The sequence below is a fragment of the Cinclus cinclus genome, chromosome 1 (genome assembly GCF_963662255.1).
Source record: "Cinclus cinclus chromosome 1, bCinCin1.1, whole genome shotgun sequence".
NCBI classification, from domain to species: Eukaryota; Metazoa; Chordata; class Aves; order Passeriformes; family Cinclidae; genus Cinclus; species Cinclus cinclus.
In genome coordinates this window covers 119,297,469-119,313,468 of record NC_085046.1, presented here as the reverse complement: position 1 = coordinate 119,313,468, position 16,000 = coordinate 119,297,469, and the positions used below count along the sequence as shown (strand labels likewise).

At 37.3% G+C, this 16,000-nt stretch overlaps 1 protein-coding gene across 1 annotated transcript; it reads right to left on the bottom strand.

The window, feature by feature from the left end:
- Positions 1-10,601: 10,601 nt before the first annotated feature.
- Positions 10,602-13,282, bottom strand: XKR9 (XK related 9). Its single transcript, XM_062502324.1, is given in 3 exon segments — positions 10,602-11,862; positions 11,864-12,027; positions 13,153-13,282. Coding segments are annotated over 3 exon segments (735 nt in total). The 5' UTR covers positions 13,250-13,282; the 3' UTR covers positions 10,602-11,388.
- Positions 13,283-16,000: the final 2,718 nt, after the last annotated feature.

The following is a 16,000-nucleotide window of genomic DNA, read 5'->3' as shown; positions in this document are numbered from 1 at the left end:
CAATAGCCTAGGTTTTGCTCTGGGCTGGTGTCACTGGCTGGATTTTGGCCCTAAAATGTCATTTTAGCTTGTCAGAGACTATCAGTTGAAACTCAGAAGGACCTTGTTCATGGCCTGTTTTCTAAGGAGTATTCATCATTTTTCATCTGCTGCTCTCTTTAATCTTGGTCTCCCTAGTAAGATATCAAGAAAGTTAGATTCAGTGATTGGAACAGAAACATTCAATCGCTGTGTTTCCTGTTTGGTTTTTGTTTTGTAATTTTTACACTAGGACATGGTTACTCATCTGGACATGATCACTGTACCTTGTGCTCTAGGATGACCCTGCATAAGCAGGGATGGAGGTTGTCAGACAACTGACTGTGGTCCCTTCCAACCTTATGCATTCTGTGATTCTGTAATGACAAATTTCAGTACTCTCTTTATGTGGAAAACTCAGTATCAGTGCTAGAGCTTCACCTCCAGGTCCTGTTCCTGCATGCCCAGTACTTGCAATGGACTGGAGGTAAGCACCTTTTAGACTTGTGGTGAAGAACTGGGACAAGCTTGTGATAAAAATGTGCCTACATTTAATAGCCCTCAAATAATTTATATTCTCTGTGTTTTTGTTCGGTTGCTCCCCACCCCTCCCTCCCATCCCCACAGTGGCTGAGTAAAATCACATAATCTCTTAACATCTGCTATATCTATGGCAAGAGCTTTCATAGCATATGTGTGTTTCCGTTTGTTTTAGAAGTGGCAAATCTCTTTTATTTGATGCTCCCTTCTTATATCACCACAGGTAAGTAAATAGGGAATCATTATTTCCTTTTATTTTCTTATTTTGTAGATGTGTAATATATCACCTTTCAGTTCCCTCTAGTTGGAAGAATTTTGATACAACTGTTTTGGGTTTTTTTGTGAAAGTTGTGAAATAGCTTTGATCATTCTTGTCTATCCATAGAATCTTTTGTAATCATTCTTTTTCTGAGATGGGGAAATAAGAACTGCATTCAGTATCTGAGGTCAGCACATTGTGAAATTGTAGAATGGCGTGGTACTGCTGCAAAAACAAGCCCTTCAAGAAAGCATTGAGAAACAAAATTTTATCTCAGTTTGGAGTTCATCTGCAGCTTTTATAGCTCAGAGAGAGGTCAGGCTTACTTAAATTATTATCCCATTCAATCAAACATCTGTTCAACCCTTGATCTGTTAGACTAAGTCTTGGGTAATAGGGGATTGAAAGATTTCTCTAATAATCCGGGGACTGCTGAATAATCCTAGGATAATTATAATTCTTCAGGTAAATCCAAACCCTCAACCCATGTTTATGTAGCTTACCTTCACTGCTTAGCTGCAGATGTGCTTAAGCCCATGAGTTAAATACCTCACTAGAACTTCCCTGGTAGTTGGCAAGGTCCACTGAAGTTCTTGTATAGGGGAACTGAAACAATTTAACTACTGTATCAAAACAAGAAAGCTAATAATTCCTTATCCCACACTCTAACTGACATAAGTGACACTGGTGTCACTTTTTCCACATGGTAATTTTTCTTTAAAAATTTAATGTTCAAGTTTCTGCTACCTGGCCTCTTTTTGGGCAGACACCACTTAAATGAACAGCCTAACCTTGATAGGACAGGGTGGGTTGAAAATATGCCATTACCTGTGTTGTAAATTTCTGTGGATATAAAGAAAATCTACTGCTGACACTGCTAACCTCTCATCTTTGTAAGCCAAGAGAAAAAGAAAATGCTGACAGTTAGAGGGGAAGTAGGGAGACAATGGAGTCATACAAAAAGTTGCTAAAAAATATTTTGTATCTGAAATTACTTTTGTCCCTCTGTTGCATTCCTCTCTTTATTAAACACTAAGATAATTAAATCTAAGAAATGGAGAATGCTTTCTTCACAAACCTAACTTCTGACATTATTACCATGCAAGGAAATCACCATACCAATGCCCTGATGCCTATTTGAAAAACTACAAAGCGTTTTTTAGCAATTCTGCTAAGAATGTGTTTCTAATGTAAACAGTTTTCAGATGAAAATAGTGCCTAGATAAAGACAATCACCACACTATTAATGCTAGAACTGATTGTTAATAGTTTATGTATGAGGGAGATTAGTTGGCAGGCAACAGACCAAGTATGTCAAGGAAGGATTAGGAGAATGAAAAGCAGCCCCCACTCCTAAGGTTGCTTATACCATCTGTTTTCATTATATATTTTATATATATATATATAAATATTTTGTGTTTCTTTGTGCTATTTTTGTTGGTGTCATGTTTGCTCTGTTTGTTACACCAGAAGACATCATTGGCAGAAGTGCTCTTTTTGCAGTCATCAACATTGCATAGAGTACGAAAGGTAGAACACAGGACAAAATAAATGCAGATTGTACAGACATATATAAACCAGACTATAGGAACACAGATTTAGGTCAAAAGGAAGAGAGGTCAGTAGCTCTGGAGTCCTGGACTCAATGACCAAAACCAGACCATGCAAATGGATCAGAGAAACATTATAGGAACATTTTGGCTGAAGACCGGAGGCCTTTATTCACTCTTACACTCTTAGACAGCACCACATCCACAGTAAAAAAGTCTCTGGGCCCAAGGTGCCCACTAAGCAGCTCACTGGAGTACACTAATGCCTCCCTTCAGAGGGGTTTAGAGGTGGTCCCCAGGTGCCTGCCCTTGCAGCACGGTCAGTCTGCAGCTCCTGTGGACACCTGGATGGTGTGACCATTCAACCTCGCTCTGTGGGAAGTTACAGGAACAGCAATATCAGGAAACGTTGTGTGATAGAGCAACAACCTGTAGGCTGAGATTTCTCACAAACCATTTAAATGATGATGAGTGTATCAGGCTTTTCTGTTAATACTTTGGTGTTGAAAGCCTTGTAAAAGCTACAGCTCTTTCTGGCAATTTGGTTCCTTTTATGTTTCCCAGTTTTACCTGGAAATGCTAAGTGCTATGGCCTGCTCACATGTCACAATGCTACTTCAGGATCTGGGAGATTTTCTCAGTGTGTTTGTTTCTTCAAGTTCTCACAGCCCAAAAATTCCAAGCCAGGAACATTGCTGAATGCTGTAACTGTAACACAACTCCATTTTGGGAATTTTGACAACCACCCAGGTGCTTTCATGTTTCCCTGCTTCAGTAGGAGGGTTGGATTATATGATTTAGGTATTATAGAACCTCTGGTGTAGAGGGAGGTGAGCTATCTAGCATTTCTCAACTGAAAGATGAAGGGAGGCTGCATGGCATCATAATGTGTGGATGGAACACTGGCACAGAAACAAAAAAGATGGAAAAAGTAGGACATGTATGTGCAATATTCAGGCCTGCAGAAGCAAAGGAACTATGCAACACTCAAAATATCTCCAGATAAGCAGCAGCAGTGCGGCATAGTAGAAGATCTGCACTTTGGGGCATTTCTCTGGTTGCACATCCAGGCTGTGCCCCTCTCCTCCTGTGCTCTCTTCACAGTAACAAGTGGGGGACTAGTGGAGATAGGGGACAGAGACTTTATGAAGAGAGCAAGGACTATCTTGCCTTCTCTTCCTCTCTCTCCCCTACACCTCAGTTCCACTCAGGTGGTACACAAAATCCTGCTGCCATATTGTCCTACCTATGCATAGTTTCCCAATGGACAGCAGCAGGAGAGCTAACTCCTGAAAAAGCACCAGGTGAGCCTTCACAGAAAATGAAGGAATGAGAGGGAGAAGCTACAGGCAAATCTTCTCTGAAATTATTTTTTAATGGCTTGGGATGTTGCATGTTTTGACTTCTCAGGCTGTGCTCTGACTGCCAGAGCACTAGCAATGGTAAATTGTTCTCGCTGAAAACTTGCTTCTGGGGCTAAGCAGGCAGTAGGAGAATCCAGTCTTCTAAAATTTATGAACCAGGGTGGTTTGTTTGTTTGGTTGGTTTTGTTTTGTTTTAGCATGGTGATATATTGAATGAATCAATTTATTCCCCTGCGCAACACTCATCAATTTTCTGAGATTATCTGCAGCAAACTGTATCAGAGTCTCTCCAACCTACTGTTGAGAAAGCCCTTTTTTAAAACAAAAATTCAGATGGAGGTCTTAAATCATGTAGAATTCTTGGCTTGGTATATGGCTGTCTGACACATGTAAGATACCACCAACACAATACTGTTGGTACTTTTCTAAGCAACAGATTTATCATTGCTTTGACAGTCACCTATTTAAAAATGTTATTGATAAACAGAAGCTGGAAGACCTAGTATTTTAGTGGGATTCAGTTGTTTTCTTCCCAATTGGTTGAGCTGAACACCTTTCTCAAAGCACACAAGGATAACAGCCATTAACCAGGAAACAAGGGGCCACCCACCTCACATGTGTACTTTGGTGACTGCTGAGTCTCAGAGGTCCAGCCCACTTTGGTGGGGGAAAAACAATTATTGCCCATGACAAGGCCTGCAAGTTATTAGTTTCTATTCTCCCATGGACAATCCCTCACTATTGAGAAAAACCCAAATTAAAAAAAAAAAAACAAAAACAAAACTTGTGAGTTTGTGTTTTGTTTTTCTTTCTGATTGAGGAAGGCCACACCCAGATGCTTTAATTATACTTCTAAATACATACATGTAAACATTATTTTTTTGTCTGGCAGAACATAAGTGAGAAAGGGCCTTTTAGGGTTTCATTTCTCTCTTCAAAGAAATGAATAAATGAGTTGCTGATAGTTACAATTGTTGTCCACGTCTGATTATAATTATAGATGTCAAATCACTAATTATAATTTTATATTATTTTTTTCTACACAATACTCATTCTTGCTTGAAACCATCATGCTTATTTCTTTTATAAAAATAGTCTGTTTAACACATCATAGTGGAAATGGACATTCAACTTGAAATATAATTTTGCTTATATTATGCTTTTTTAAAATCATGTTGATTATGGTAACTGATTGCCAAAGCACACACTCATTAGCTTATGCAAGTTCTGGTAGTGTCATTTAAGAAGTTGTTTGTAAGGAATTAGGCCATATTGTGGGTCCTAGCCAGTTTTCCTTGTGTTTATGCAACTGTGCTGCTCAGCTCTGCAGACTATGAGTTAAGACCATGCAGTGAAAGTCATGGTAGAGAACCCAGGGAGAGCTCACCAGGAGTAAATTGCTTCCTCTTTTCTTCTCAAGTGAGAAAATAGGTACATATCAGCAATTTGCACTGAAGCAATACCTAACACATAACACTGTGCAGAAAGTCGTAACTTGGGTACCAGGTTAACAAAGTTTTACCTAACTAAACCTCATCCTGTTAACATTCTTGCTGTAATCAATGGGAAAGGGCAACTGTAAAGGAACACTTACCAAATCCTAAACTAAACAGGTGTCAGGGCAGACAGGATGGCAGTACCTTGGATATGACTTTTTTTCTCTGCTGATTATAGAGAACCCTATAAACCTAACATACAATTTGAATTAATTGTCAAAAAGTTTGAGGTAAATACCAACCTGAAAGTAAGGGTATCAGTACCACCCAGATAACACCGCCACATACTAGTGAATGTGGCAAAGCAGCACAGAGCTATATGAAGTATTGTTTTTGCTTTGGAGTGGTGACAAAAGCAACTGTGACTAAGACTTTAAGTTTAGGAATGTCTATAGCCCAGCAAAATACAGTCCCAAACAGATGGAAGAGATCTGTAGTATGTAATCTTTCTGTATCGTTGTACATTTTCCATTTCTCGGAGTCCAGATTCCAGAAATGCTCTCTTCTCACTCTGCTTTTTCATGCAATTAAAACAGTATAACAAAGACCTGGTGGCTTACAAAACTGTCAACAGCATGCAGTCTCCATCATGGTAGTGTTGTGCACCTCCACACTGATGGTACTCTTCTGAAGTGCCTCAAACATTTATGTGAACACCCAGACAAATTTGGTTTAATAAATACTTGCCATTGAAGAGGAGAAGATGTTTTTTTATTCCTGAAAACAAATCTCTGAAGGAAGCCAGGCATTTAAGAAGGCAGGAGCTGAACTTGGAGTGGAAATCAAATGCCCAAAGAGCAAAGAACAGATAAGACAATGTTTCTGAACAGAAATATTTGTACAGTGCAATGACTGTGAGTCATTAAAAGTCATGACATCATAAAAAAATTACTAAAATTGTATTTACTATACAAAAATAGGATTATAGCCTGTGGACAGAAGAAATAATCAATTGGACACATTCAGCAGTAGCTAGAGTACTGCATAACAATTTTGACCCTGAATTTCAAGGAGGACATGATGAAATTGAAGAGAAAGCAGCAGGAAGGACGTCAGTTAGAAGAAAAGGCAATCATGATTAAGTAGTTTCCTGTGTTTGGCATTTACAAAAGGCTGAGAACATGATCATGATCTTCAAATATGTAAAAATCTGTTTCACAGAAGAGGGAATCAGTCTGCTCTGTAAAACAGGGAGGATGACAAGGGGCTGAGACTGCATGAGAGAGTCTGAACATAAGAGGCTTCTGACTGACAAGACTGTGTACATCTTGAATGGATCTTGATTAAGATTGACTGGAACATTCTATTTTTCAGAATCTGATAGAAAATTTCTACTAGGAATGGCACAAGCATTCCTGCTGTACAGATCCTGCTGTAAGACAAACTACAAAGTAATGTTGGAGGTTTTTTTCTGCTCTACTACAGCACAACACACTTCAAGTTATATTGAATGTGTGCAGTACATTATGTGGAAAAAATACCAGCTCACTCTTTCTCTATCCACTGTGTCTTTCCCTCTCTGTACCTTTCTGCAAGTGACCTGCAAACCTGTAGCTTTGTCATTTACTCTCTCACAGCAGCCAGGAACTATACAGTAACATTTAGCCCTTTATTTTCAGCAGTTTACCTACTGCCCACAGACCAAAACAGTTAACTGTGTCTTTTCTAGGCTCCCATTAAAAAATACCTGTGCTAAATCAGGGAGACTTAAGATTACTTGTTAGTGCTGAGCAGGCACAGCATTACAGAACTTTACCACTAACTTTTAGTTGTATTCCAGTTGCAACAGAGATATTCTGCTAAGCATTGCCTTTCTCTTCACCTTGACAAATGCCACAAGTAGTAATGATTATGGTAATGATATTGATATACAAATATATATTGAGATTAGCAAAATCACACCAAAGTTTCTGAGGCATGAATGTGCACTTGGAAATCTTCCTATTCTTTCTCATTCTACTCTGCTATTTACATCTGTGTTCACTGTCTGAAATAAGAAGCATGCTAAAAATATGGAAACAAGAATATAGTCACAGGAAGATTAGAGCAGTTTGTATTTTCAACAGGTGCTAGCAAAATACATTAATTTTGAAGCAACACTCCCTATTACACCAAAGTCTACATTTTACTAAGCTAATAAACATTAAGATTTGCATAGTGGGAACCTTCAGTGACTTGTATTTGTTAGCCAACTGAAGGTAAAAGAAGAACATTTTTTGTTGAAGGTGGACTCCAAGAGGTTAGCTGTACTCCATTCAAATATCAATTGTATAGCCCATCTACTTTGCTATTCTTCTACTAAAATTGTGTAATATTAAACTAAAGTGAGAAGAACACAAAGAGGTAGAACATTATTCAGTTTGAATTAATGACAAGTACATGTATTACTTCAGGTTAAGACTAGATATGTTGTTTAACCTCTCAAAGCTTGCCTTTTTTGGAAGAATGTACACATGGTGAAACCTGTGGGCAGAATGTAGGTAAGCCTAGTGAACTTTGAGCCGTATGCATGCTTCTAGACTGTACAGTAAAAATAAGAGGTGTTAGCTTTGAAACAGTCTTAGAGATATAAGACTCGATGGTAGAAACAAGAGATGGTAATTTCACGTCTAAATGTACAAAGCTTAATGTTTGGGCTTGAGGCTTTTAGTGAGAAATACATACAGAACCAGTACCAAACAAGACATGGAAGTCAGCTCTTTGAAGGGTTAAAGCAAACTTTAGTCTTCCACCAATCACCCTCTGGTACTGTATCTTCATAAATTTCCCCCCTTTATGGAGTGTTTTTGATGGCAGGCAATTCTTTGCTGAAAGTTAAGTGCTCTTTTATATGAATAAATAAAGAAGGCTTTGGTTTGAATGAATACATTATTTTGACAAATGTTTATTGGAAACCCAATTATGGCTTCATAAATCAGTGCTATCTGTGGTACATCAGGTGAGCTCACCCATGCCATCAAATGGCACATTGAATATTAGTAGGATAATTAAAACAACTCTGTTGGATGTTGTTCTTCTTACCCAGGTCTGCCAGTAGTCAAAACAGGAAGAAATTGTTTATTAATTTTATTTAACTTATTAAAATACTTTTTGTAAGATGCAATGGGCATAGTTAACACAAGAAGAAAAAAAAGAAAAAAAACATTTGCTTTCAATTTGCTGTTAGATTAAAATGACAAGGTCAAGCGCAATGCATGAACTGAGTGGCAGCTGAATTTTAAGGGTAGCTGGGAAAGAGAAAGGATATATATGAAGTCTATTGTTTGAACTTTACACCCAGGTGAAGTGGGGCTTTGTTTGTTTTGTCTGAAGTGGTCACTAGTGATATGAAATGTGTCTGGAGACAATTCATGTGCTTCCTAATCCTCCCTCCTACAGTGATTCTGAGCTAGAACGACCAGATGAATGAGAAGCCATTTTCATAACAGTGAAAATGAAGGGAATCAAGTGAAAAGATTGAACTCAAGGTCAAAGTTAAAAATTTTTTGTTCTCCCAATATTCCCCTGTGGATAAAAATTTATTGGGAGCAAGCCACCAGGAATTTCCATCTCTTGAGGCTACCTGAGTGATGACAGGAAAATGGAGACATATTGGTGGAAGGACACTGAAAATATTTAAGATTTATGAAAATAAACTAAATTATTTCCCAAATTACCATTTCCAGGTTTAGTATACAGCTAAATTTATATCCACTAGGACTTAAAAGCATAAAATAAGGATTGAAACTGAAGTAATTTGGTTTGGTGTGCATTTGAATTAGAGTGATATAAATAACAACCTAGATGTCTTGCTCACCAACTCAACTTCAGTGTAACATTCTTCTTAGGGGCACAGAAGAGGGAGTGAGGAGACATAAGGAGAACAACAGAAGGCAGCACAATGTTCAGCTTTTCTCCCCTGAGAGAAAATGAGTGTTAGGATTTAGCCAGGGAGATGGCAATGAAAGACTTCTCTTTGGAATTTGTCAGTTCATTGAAAGGAGGAAAAAAATCACCAAGACAAATTATTTTGTTACACGAGAAACTAATTTTCCTCAGGAACAACTCAGGCCCCAGATTTCTGGCAGTAGACAGAGAACTTGGAGGCCCCAGGGCTGAATTGCCCACACTAGGACTTCGTATTTCCCCAGAGATCTGCTTCTCAGATCACGTATAAAGTTTGAGGCCATCTTCTAAAAAAAATAGCTAGACAACATTTTGTCATTTTCTGCAAGATAGAGATAATATTCTCCATATTCCACCATCCCTTATCCTAGTCTCTTCTCAGGATTTTAGATTGACAAACTGTAAAAGTGTGGGAAGCCAAATAGGGATTGTCTTCACTAATTAGGATTCTATTTTTTTCCACAGCAAAATAAGAGTACGTTTAGCCTAAAAGCAGGCTTGTGTTTTGCTGCCAAGGACACCATCACCAGTAATAAATATTCTGCAATGAAAAAGACAGAGCTTAGGACAATCACGGTGCATTAAAACCTTGGGCTTTTTCTTCTTACCTAATATGTTCCAGGGCTAACAAATCTGGATATCTCTCTTCCAGAGTGAAAGAAGTGAAGGTACTGTTTTTTACACTATTTTTAGTAAAGCTATTGCCTTGTCTCATGGATTATGCTTTTCTGTCTTAATTTCTGGACCACATTTTTTTACCCCTAAGCAGGAATGAAGGATTTTAGAAGTAAACTCTTCCTCACTACACTAATTTCTCATATATAACCTCAGAAAGGCAGACCATTCAGTCCAAGATATGCATACAGAAATCAATTTCCTTGTATAAAATCAAGGAGATGTATGTGGTTGGCCTGGTAAAGAGAAGTGTGGACATGGAACAGGAAAGAAACACGTTTGTTGTCAATAAATAACAGATTTGGTTCCTGGCAAACTTTATCAGTTTTTCATATCTCTAACCTCCTTTCTCAAACCTAGTTCCCTACCTTTGCCTGTGGCTGATCTTACAGCAAATGTGACTTAATGGAAGGAGAAAGGAGGAGAGAGGTTTTCATAATACAGATTTAAAACACAGCAGTTCTGAAATATTGCCCCCCCCCCCCCCCACGAGATTTTATTTCTGTAGAAAGTGTGGCTATCAACCTTATTTCATTGTTGTTGATTTAGCATTTGAACACAGAACTGAAATATTGTCTAGTTTCACTCAGCCCTCTGCCAAAAATTCTTGATGGACAAGCTAGTTTTATCTTTTGCCTGCCCCTGTGAGTGCAAGTTATCAGAACAGTTGGTCCTCTTCTCCCCAGCGATAAAGACAGGAGACCCTGTACCACTACCTGCCCTGCATAGCCTCATATTTCAGTGGAAATCAGCATTTAAAGTGTTGCATATTAGAGCCCAAATGAGAAGAAAGGTTCATGGGATAGTTCTTCATTTGCATACAAGATTACTGTTGCCATCCATAAATCACTCAGGCTGCTATCACATCCCAGAACAAGCTGCCATCACCCCTAAATACAGAAGACTTTGTGAAAGTTTAACAGAACAAAATCAACAAAAGAAGTCTTTAAAACACCTAGATGATAAAATGCTTGAAAATATCTCCCCAAATTTCCTTGTGGCAAGACAGTGATTGAGCCATAAATCAAAGCTATTCTTCTGGAGGGGATGTTCAGGGAGAAGGCAGTACCAGTGTGTTAACATGAAGGACTGCAGCTCTTACAGTAATGGGGAGAAGCAGAAAACTGATCACTTATTAACGCCCTCAGTTATTTTAAAAGCACTCTTCTTCCCTTCCAGCAAGGAAAAAAAACAATAAAAAACCCAAAAAAACCCAAACAAGCCTTGTTTTTAACAGAATCAACATAAGTTCACAGAATGCTATATTTCATTTAATTAACTCTCAGCTTTTCTTATGTTACATTTGCATTGCTAGAAAACTAAAGCTTTGAATTGTGTTGGATGAATAGATTAAATAATTTCTTTGCCAAAAGTAACTTTCACCAGTACATAAATGTTCATGTTACAGAGTCCTTGTATTTTGGAAAACAGTTATTCAAAACAAAAAACTCTAGTCTACTATGTACTCTTCAGTAATAATAACATAAGTAATAATGACAGAGAAACACACTGTCAGCAAGAATTTGCTTTTAAGGCTACAAAAATAACCAATACAAAACAAAAAAACAAGCAAACAAAAAAAACCTGTAATGTTCATTGCATTAAGAAATTCTGAAATCTACCAGTTTTTGTTCTTTTTGCCCTGCCACTCTGTCAACTTCATCTGAATATGCCTGATGTGTGCAATAAATAGTGGGATGAAAATGGCTGTAATAAACAATAAGAAAAATAATACCTAACACCAAACTCAAAATAGTTAAGGCACTTAGAATTGTAAAACATATTTCTTTGATAATGAAAGGTTTCCAGAACATATATACAAACAAAATACCTAGAGTCTTTACAGTATGAGTAGCAAAAGAAATAGAAATGCAAACTTTTGTTCTTCTCCCCTTTATGTTAAAAAATGAAAAAAATTGAATTATTTCAACTACTGTTATGTACAGATATTCCATATTTTTAGACTTGCAAAATGTTGTATGCTGTTTTAAAGTCCAAGTGAAGTCACAGATCCAAAGAAATATCAGTAGAATTAGAGAAACTCTGACACTTAGTGACACTAAGAGTGATCAATGAAATACTGAGTATCCAAGAAGTGATTGTAAGCAATTTATAGAAGAGATACATGAACTTGGAAAGCACAGGAAATTCATCTTTGTCAGGCAGAGATTTTCTTAGTGATATCTGATAATCAACCATTGATAAGGAGATACCAACAAAAGATATAATAATGGCAGCATCTAAACAAAACACAAGGAGAAAATGTTAAATCAGAGAAAATGATACATATTTTACACTGCGGTTTCTGAATGAAGTTTTAGAAAATGTCTTAATGCTTTCCTAACACTTTCTTTATCCCAGTTTTATACTTACTCTCTGCTTCAAAGCAAATCATCCTAATTTTGAGGCATACTTCAGTTACTTAAATCTAGGTATCTGATGCTGTTTGGTACACATATGTTATCCTGCCCAGCCCCTGGTCCTTAATGGTCCTGCCTAAGTTGCATGTCATATTTGCCATCCCCATACACAGACTTAGAAATTCCCAAAGTATTGCAAATAGACCATAAGAATTTAAGTTTCAGCGACCAATATATGTGAGTTTGCTGTGTCTAAAATGTAGAAATCTATAACTAAGACTTGATCCTTCACATGTTCATATCCAAGATGAGATTTGCCTTCCCCTTTTCATTGAGTAAATTTTGACTCCAGGGACTTTGAAGGAACACTGAATTTCAATGCAGGTATCCCCCTTTTAGTTAGATAAATTCCAACCCTGAATAAGTCAATGTCCTGCCAATAATTCTGCTAGTTTTAGAGCTGGAAATGGTACAACTGCTGTCTTTCTTCTGAGAGTTGAACCAGTATCTCTTTACCATATTGCATTCTACAATACTGACATATCCTTAGATTTATTTTTGACTCTGTCCCTCACCTGTAACATGGGTGATAGAAGTGACAGCTCATGGGGCTGCTTTAATTGTGTTACTGATTTCCAAATGCCAATAGCAGTTTTAAAAGAATCTGTAAGCAAAACCCCACATAACAAACTGCTCTACAAATTACATGCTAATTGCATTTAAGAGCTTATTTTCAATTGATGCATCATTATGTTTCTATCAGATATCATAACTTTTTATATTTATGATGTACAGTATTCATATATGACTTTTCATTTCTATAGTGAAATCTTCCTTCTCAGCGATTTAGCACAATGGACCATCTACTAGACAGAAATTCAAATTAAGTGCAGAGTCATAATACAGTGGAACATGTTTTCCAAGGTATGTTTAAAATGTTATGCAGTCATAAGTTGTATTTTTTAGGTAAGATAACTTGCAACAGAAGGAAAAAGACAGACTTACATTGATAGAAATTAGTTTTACCATGTCCTATGAGGATGTAAATCTGAAGAAAAAGTTGTGATGTGGTCTCAAGCAAAGTCTTGAACACCCTGAGCATGTTAATATCAGTCACTGCATCAATAGCTTGTTTTGAATGAAGTTGGAAGGGTCTGCTTCTGATTCACTTCTGCTACTTGTTTGTTTAAATGCAACTTGACAGCCATATTTCAAAGCGAACCAATACCTATTTAAAAAAGGACACTTGATTAGACAGCCATTAGACAGCATTTAGAAGACTAACTCAATAAAATGATACAACCTTACAACAACAATTTCCATCTTCTACTCAGGTAAACTTTTATCTGATATCTGTCTGGTATCAGGGATATCAGAGAATCATTTAAGCCCAGCAATACCATGCAATAAGAAAACTATTAAAACAGAAGGAGACTTGTCTAAATAAAGATTACAATCTTTGTTAGGTGCTTATTTCTTTCAATTACTGCATTTCTGAAAATTCACTTAGTATCTATCCTCAGTCTCTCTTTGAGATACTAATTAACTTTCATTGTATCCTTTTCAGGGTATTAATGAATATCCAGCTGTGAACATTCACATCTATGTAAATAGAATATAGATCTATAAGCCCCAAGAAAATACCTGCTGAATTGCAAACATAAAACAGACTTTAGAAAACTACTATATTGTTACTTGCTAAATAATCAGCAAGACTTATATTTCAGAAAACAGTTTTCAAGGCACACGGATTCCTGGGCTGAAAGATTCTTTTAACAATCTGAGTGGTTTTACATAAAGAAGCCGTTTGCCTTGGTAAATGAGTACACCTAAATGACTTTTAGAACAGTTCTGGTTTACTTTTAATTAAACCTAAATTAACACTTTCTTTTAAAGAGCAGTAAATGCAAAGATACGTGGAATTAGTCAGTTACAAGTGGTGTAGATTCTGTGTTGTAAAGAACCTATTCTGTTCAGGATATCCCTAATGCTTTGCTTGAAGATAAACCTATCTTATTTCCATTTTCAGGAGCTTTGTTTCAGGCTTGGAAGTGTGAGAGGGGAAAGAAGACTTAAGTTTTAATCAATAACTCCTTTGATAATTAATGGATGAACTAGCTGATGTACATGGTAATCTTTACATCTGAGTTTGGGAAAACATGATGGTGGCTATAACTTCACGTAGGACCAGAATCCCAGATGCTGGAAATTATAGTATTCCCACTGCCTCTAACAGAGACACACAGCCCTGGCGTGTGTCTGACTCATTGCATTAGTGCTTTGGAAGTTAAGAAAGGTAGGAAATTTTTTTTTTCTGTAATTAATTGCAGAAGTGGGTTTCATAGCTAAAGACTTCTTTCCAGTGAACTGACCAGCAGCAAAAAAAAGCTCTTTTGGACCAAGTAAACAAATGAAAACAAGGAGAAATTTTCTTTAGTACACATGTAAATGCTGCCTTGAAGCAAATCAATGCTTGTTCTCTTCTGCTGGTAACTTGACTTTAAGTAGTCATTAACACTAACTGGGCAGATTTGAGACTGTCGTTAACTCTGCAGCACTGTCATTGCTGGTAACCTGGTATGAGCCTTGCAAGGTCTCAGAACTGAGGCTTGCCAGGCCTGCTCTGTTTGAAACTTTCTTGACCTGTCTGTGACTTTGATCTACTTGGTTTAGCTTGGGTTTTCTGCAGAAAAATTGGTGATTTCTTCCAACTGAGCAGGTGGCTGATTTGTTTTACTTTTTTTTTTCATTTTTATGCCATAGTTATAGTTTTATACAGGTAACAGGAACAGGCAGATATGCATCAAGTGAGATATTTATTACATACATGATTATATAGAATAGAGAAATCTAGTCTCGCTGTGATAGCAGAGGTCCTGAGATGTGGAGAGATAGGACACAGTGTAGAAAAACACATGCATAGGATGATAAGGGATGGCTTGAAAAAAGGGATAGGAATGAAAAAATATGCGTGTAACAATTTTAACATTATTATTATTATTACTGAATATTTTTATGCATAGAAGTATTCTTTCTTTTTCTGTAATAAATAGATCTAGACTAATAATGATTCTTGGAATCAACTGTTAGAATTTCACTTACGCTAAGTTCTTGGCTTTATAGATATATAAATCCAAATGTTTGCCCATAAACAGGATTTTGATTATGGCAGCCTCCAGACATCACTTCAAAGCCTATTTCTGTCTATTTTGTTCCCAGATGTTTTGAGCTTCTAGGATTCTTCTCCAATGAACCCATTTTGACTATAACCAGCAGGCAAGGACAGCATAAGTAGTCCCGTTTAAAGAAAACTCGCTGCTATTCAGCCAATTTTTCTAGCCTTGCAAAGACTACTAGAGCCTTTCCTCATCAAAAGAAAAACTAATTTAGTAAATAAATTATGACAGTTACATCATTCATTTGGATCTATTTTCTTGAGAAATTAAGCTGAACACCACAGGCCAACAGTTGTTTATCTCAGACAATTGTACAAGACTGCTAATGCACAGGCTGAGAAAGGCAAGGCGCTGTGCCTTAACTTGCCTCCTACTTACATTCCCTAAAGACAGCATCTGAGATAACTTCAAGATTCATGCTAAAGTACAGCCTTCTAATTCCCTGACCATCCACAGGATCACGCACACCACAGACCTGATGAAACCCGTGCTGTTGCATTTACCATTTGTAGAGAACAGAGGGCAGCAGATCATTAGACAGCCAGATCTCACAGGATCATCTATTCCCAGTGTAACACTGGAGCACAGTAACCTCCTTCTTACTAAGGGAGCTACGAAGAACCCCTGGCTCCTTCAGAGGTTAAAGGTTTAACACCTTTACTGCCTTTAAAGACCAA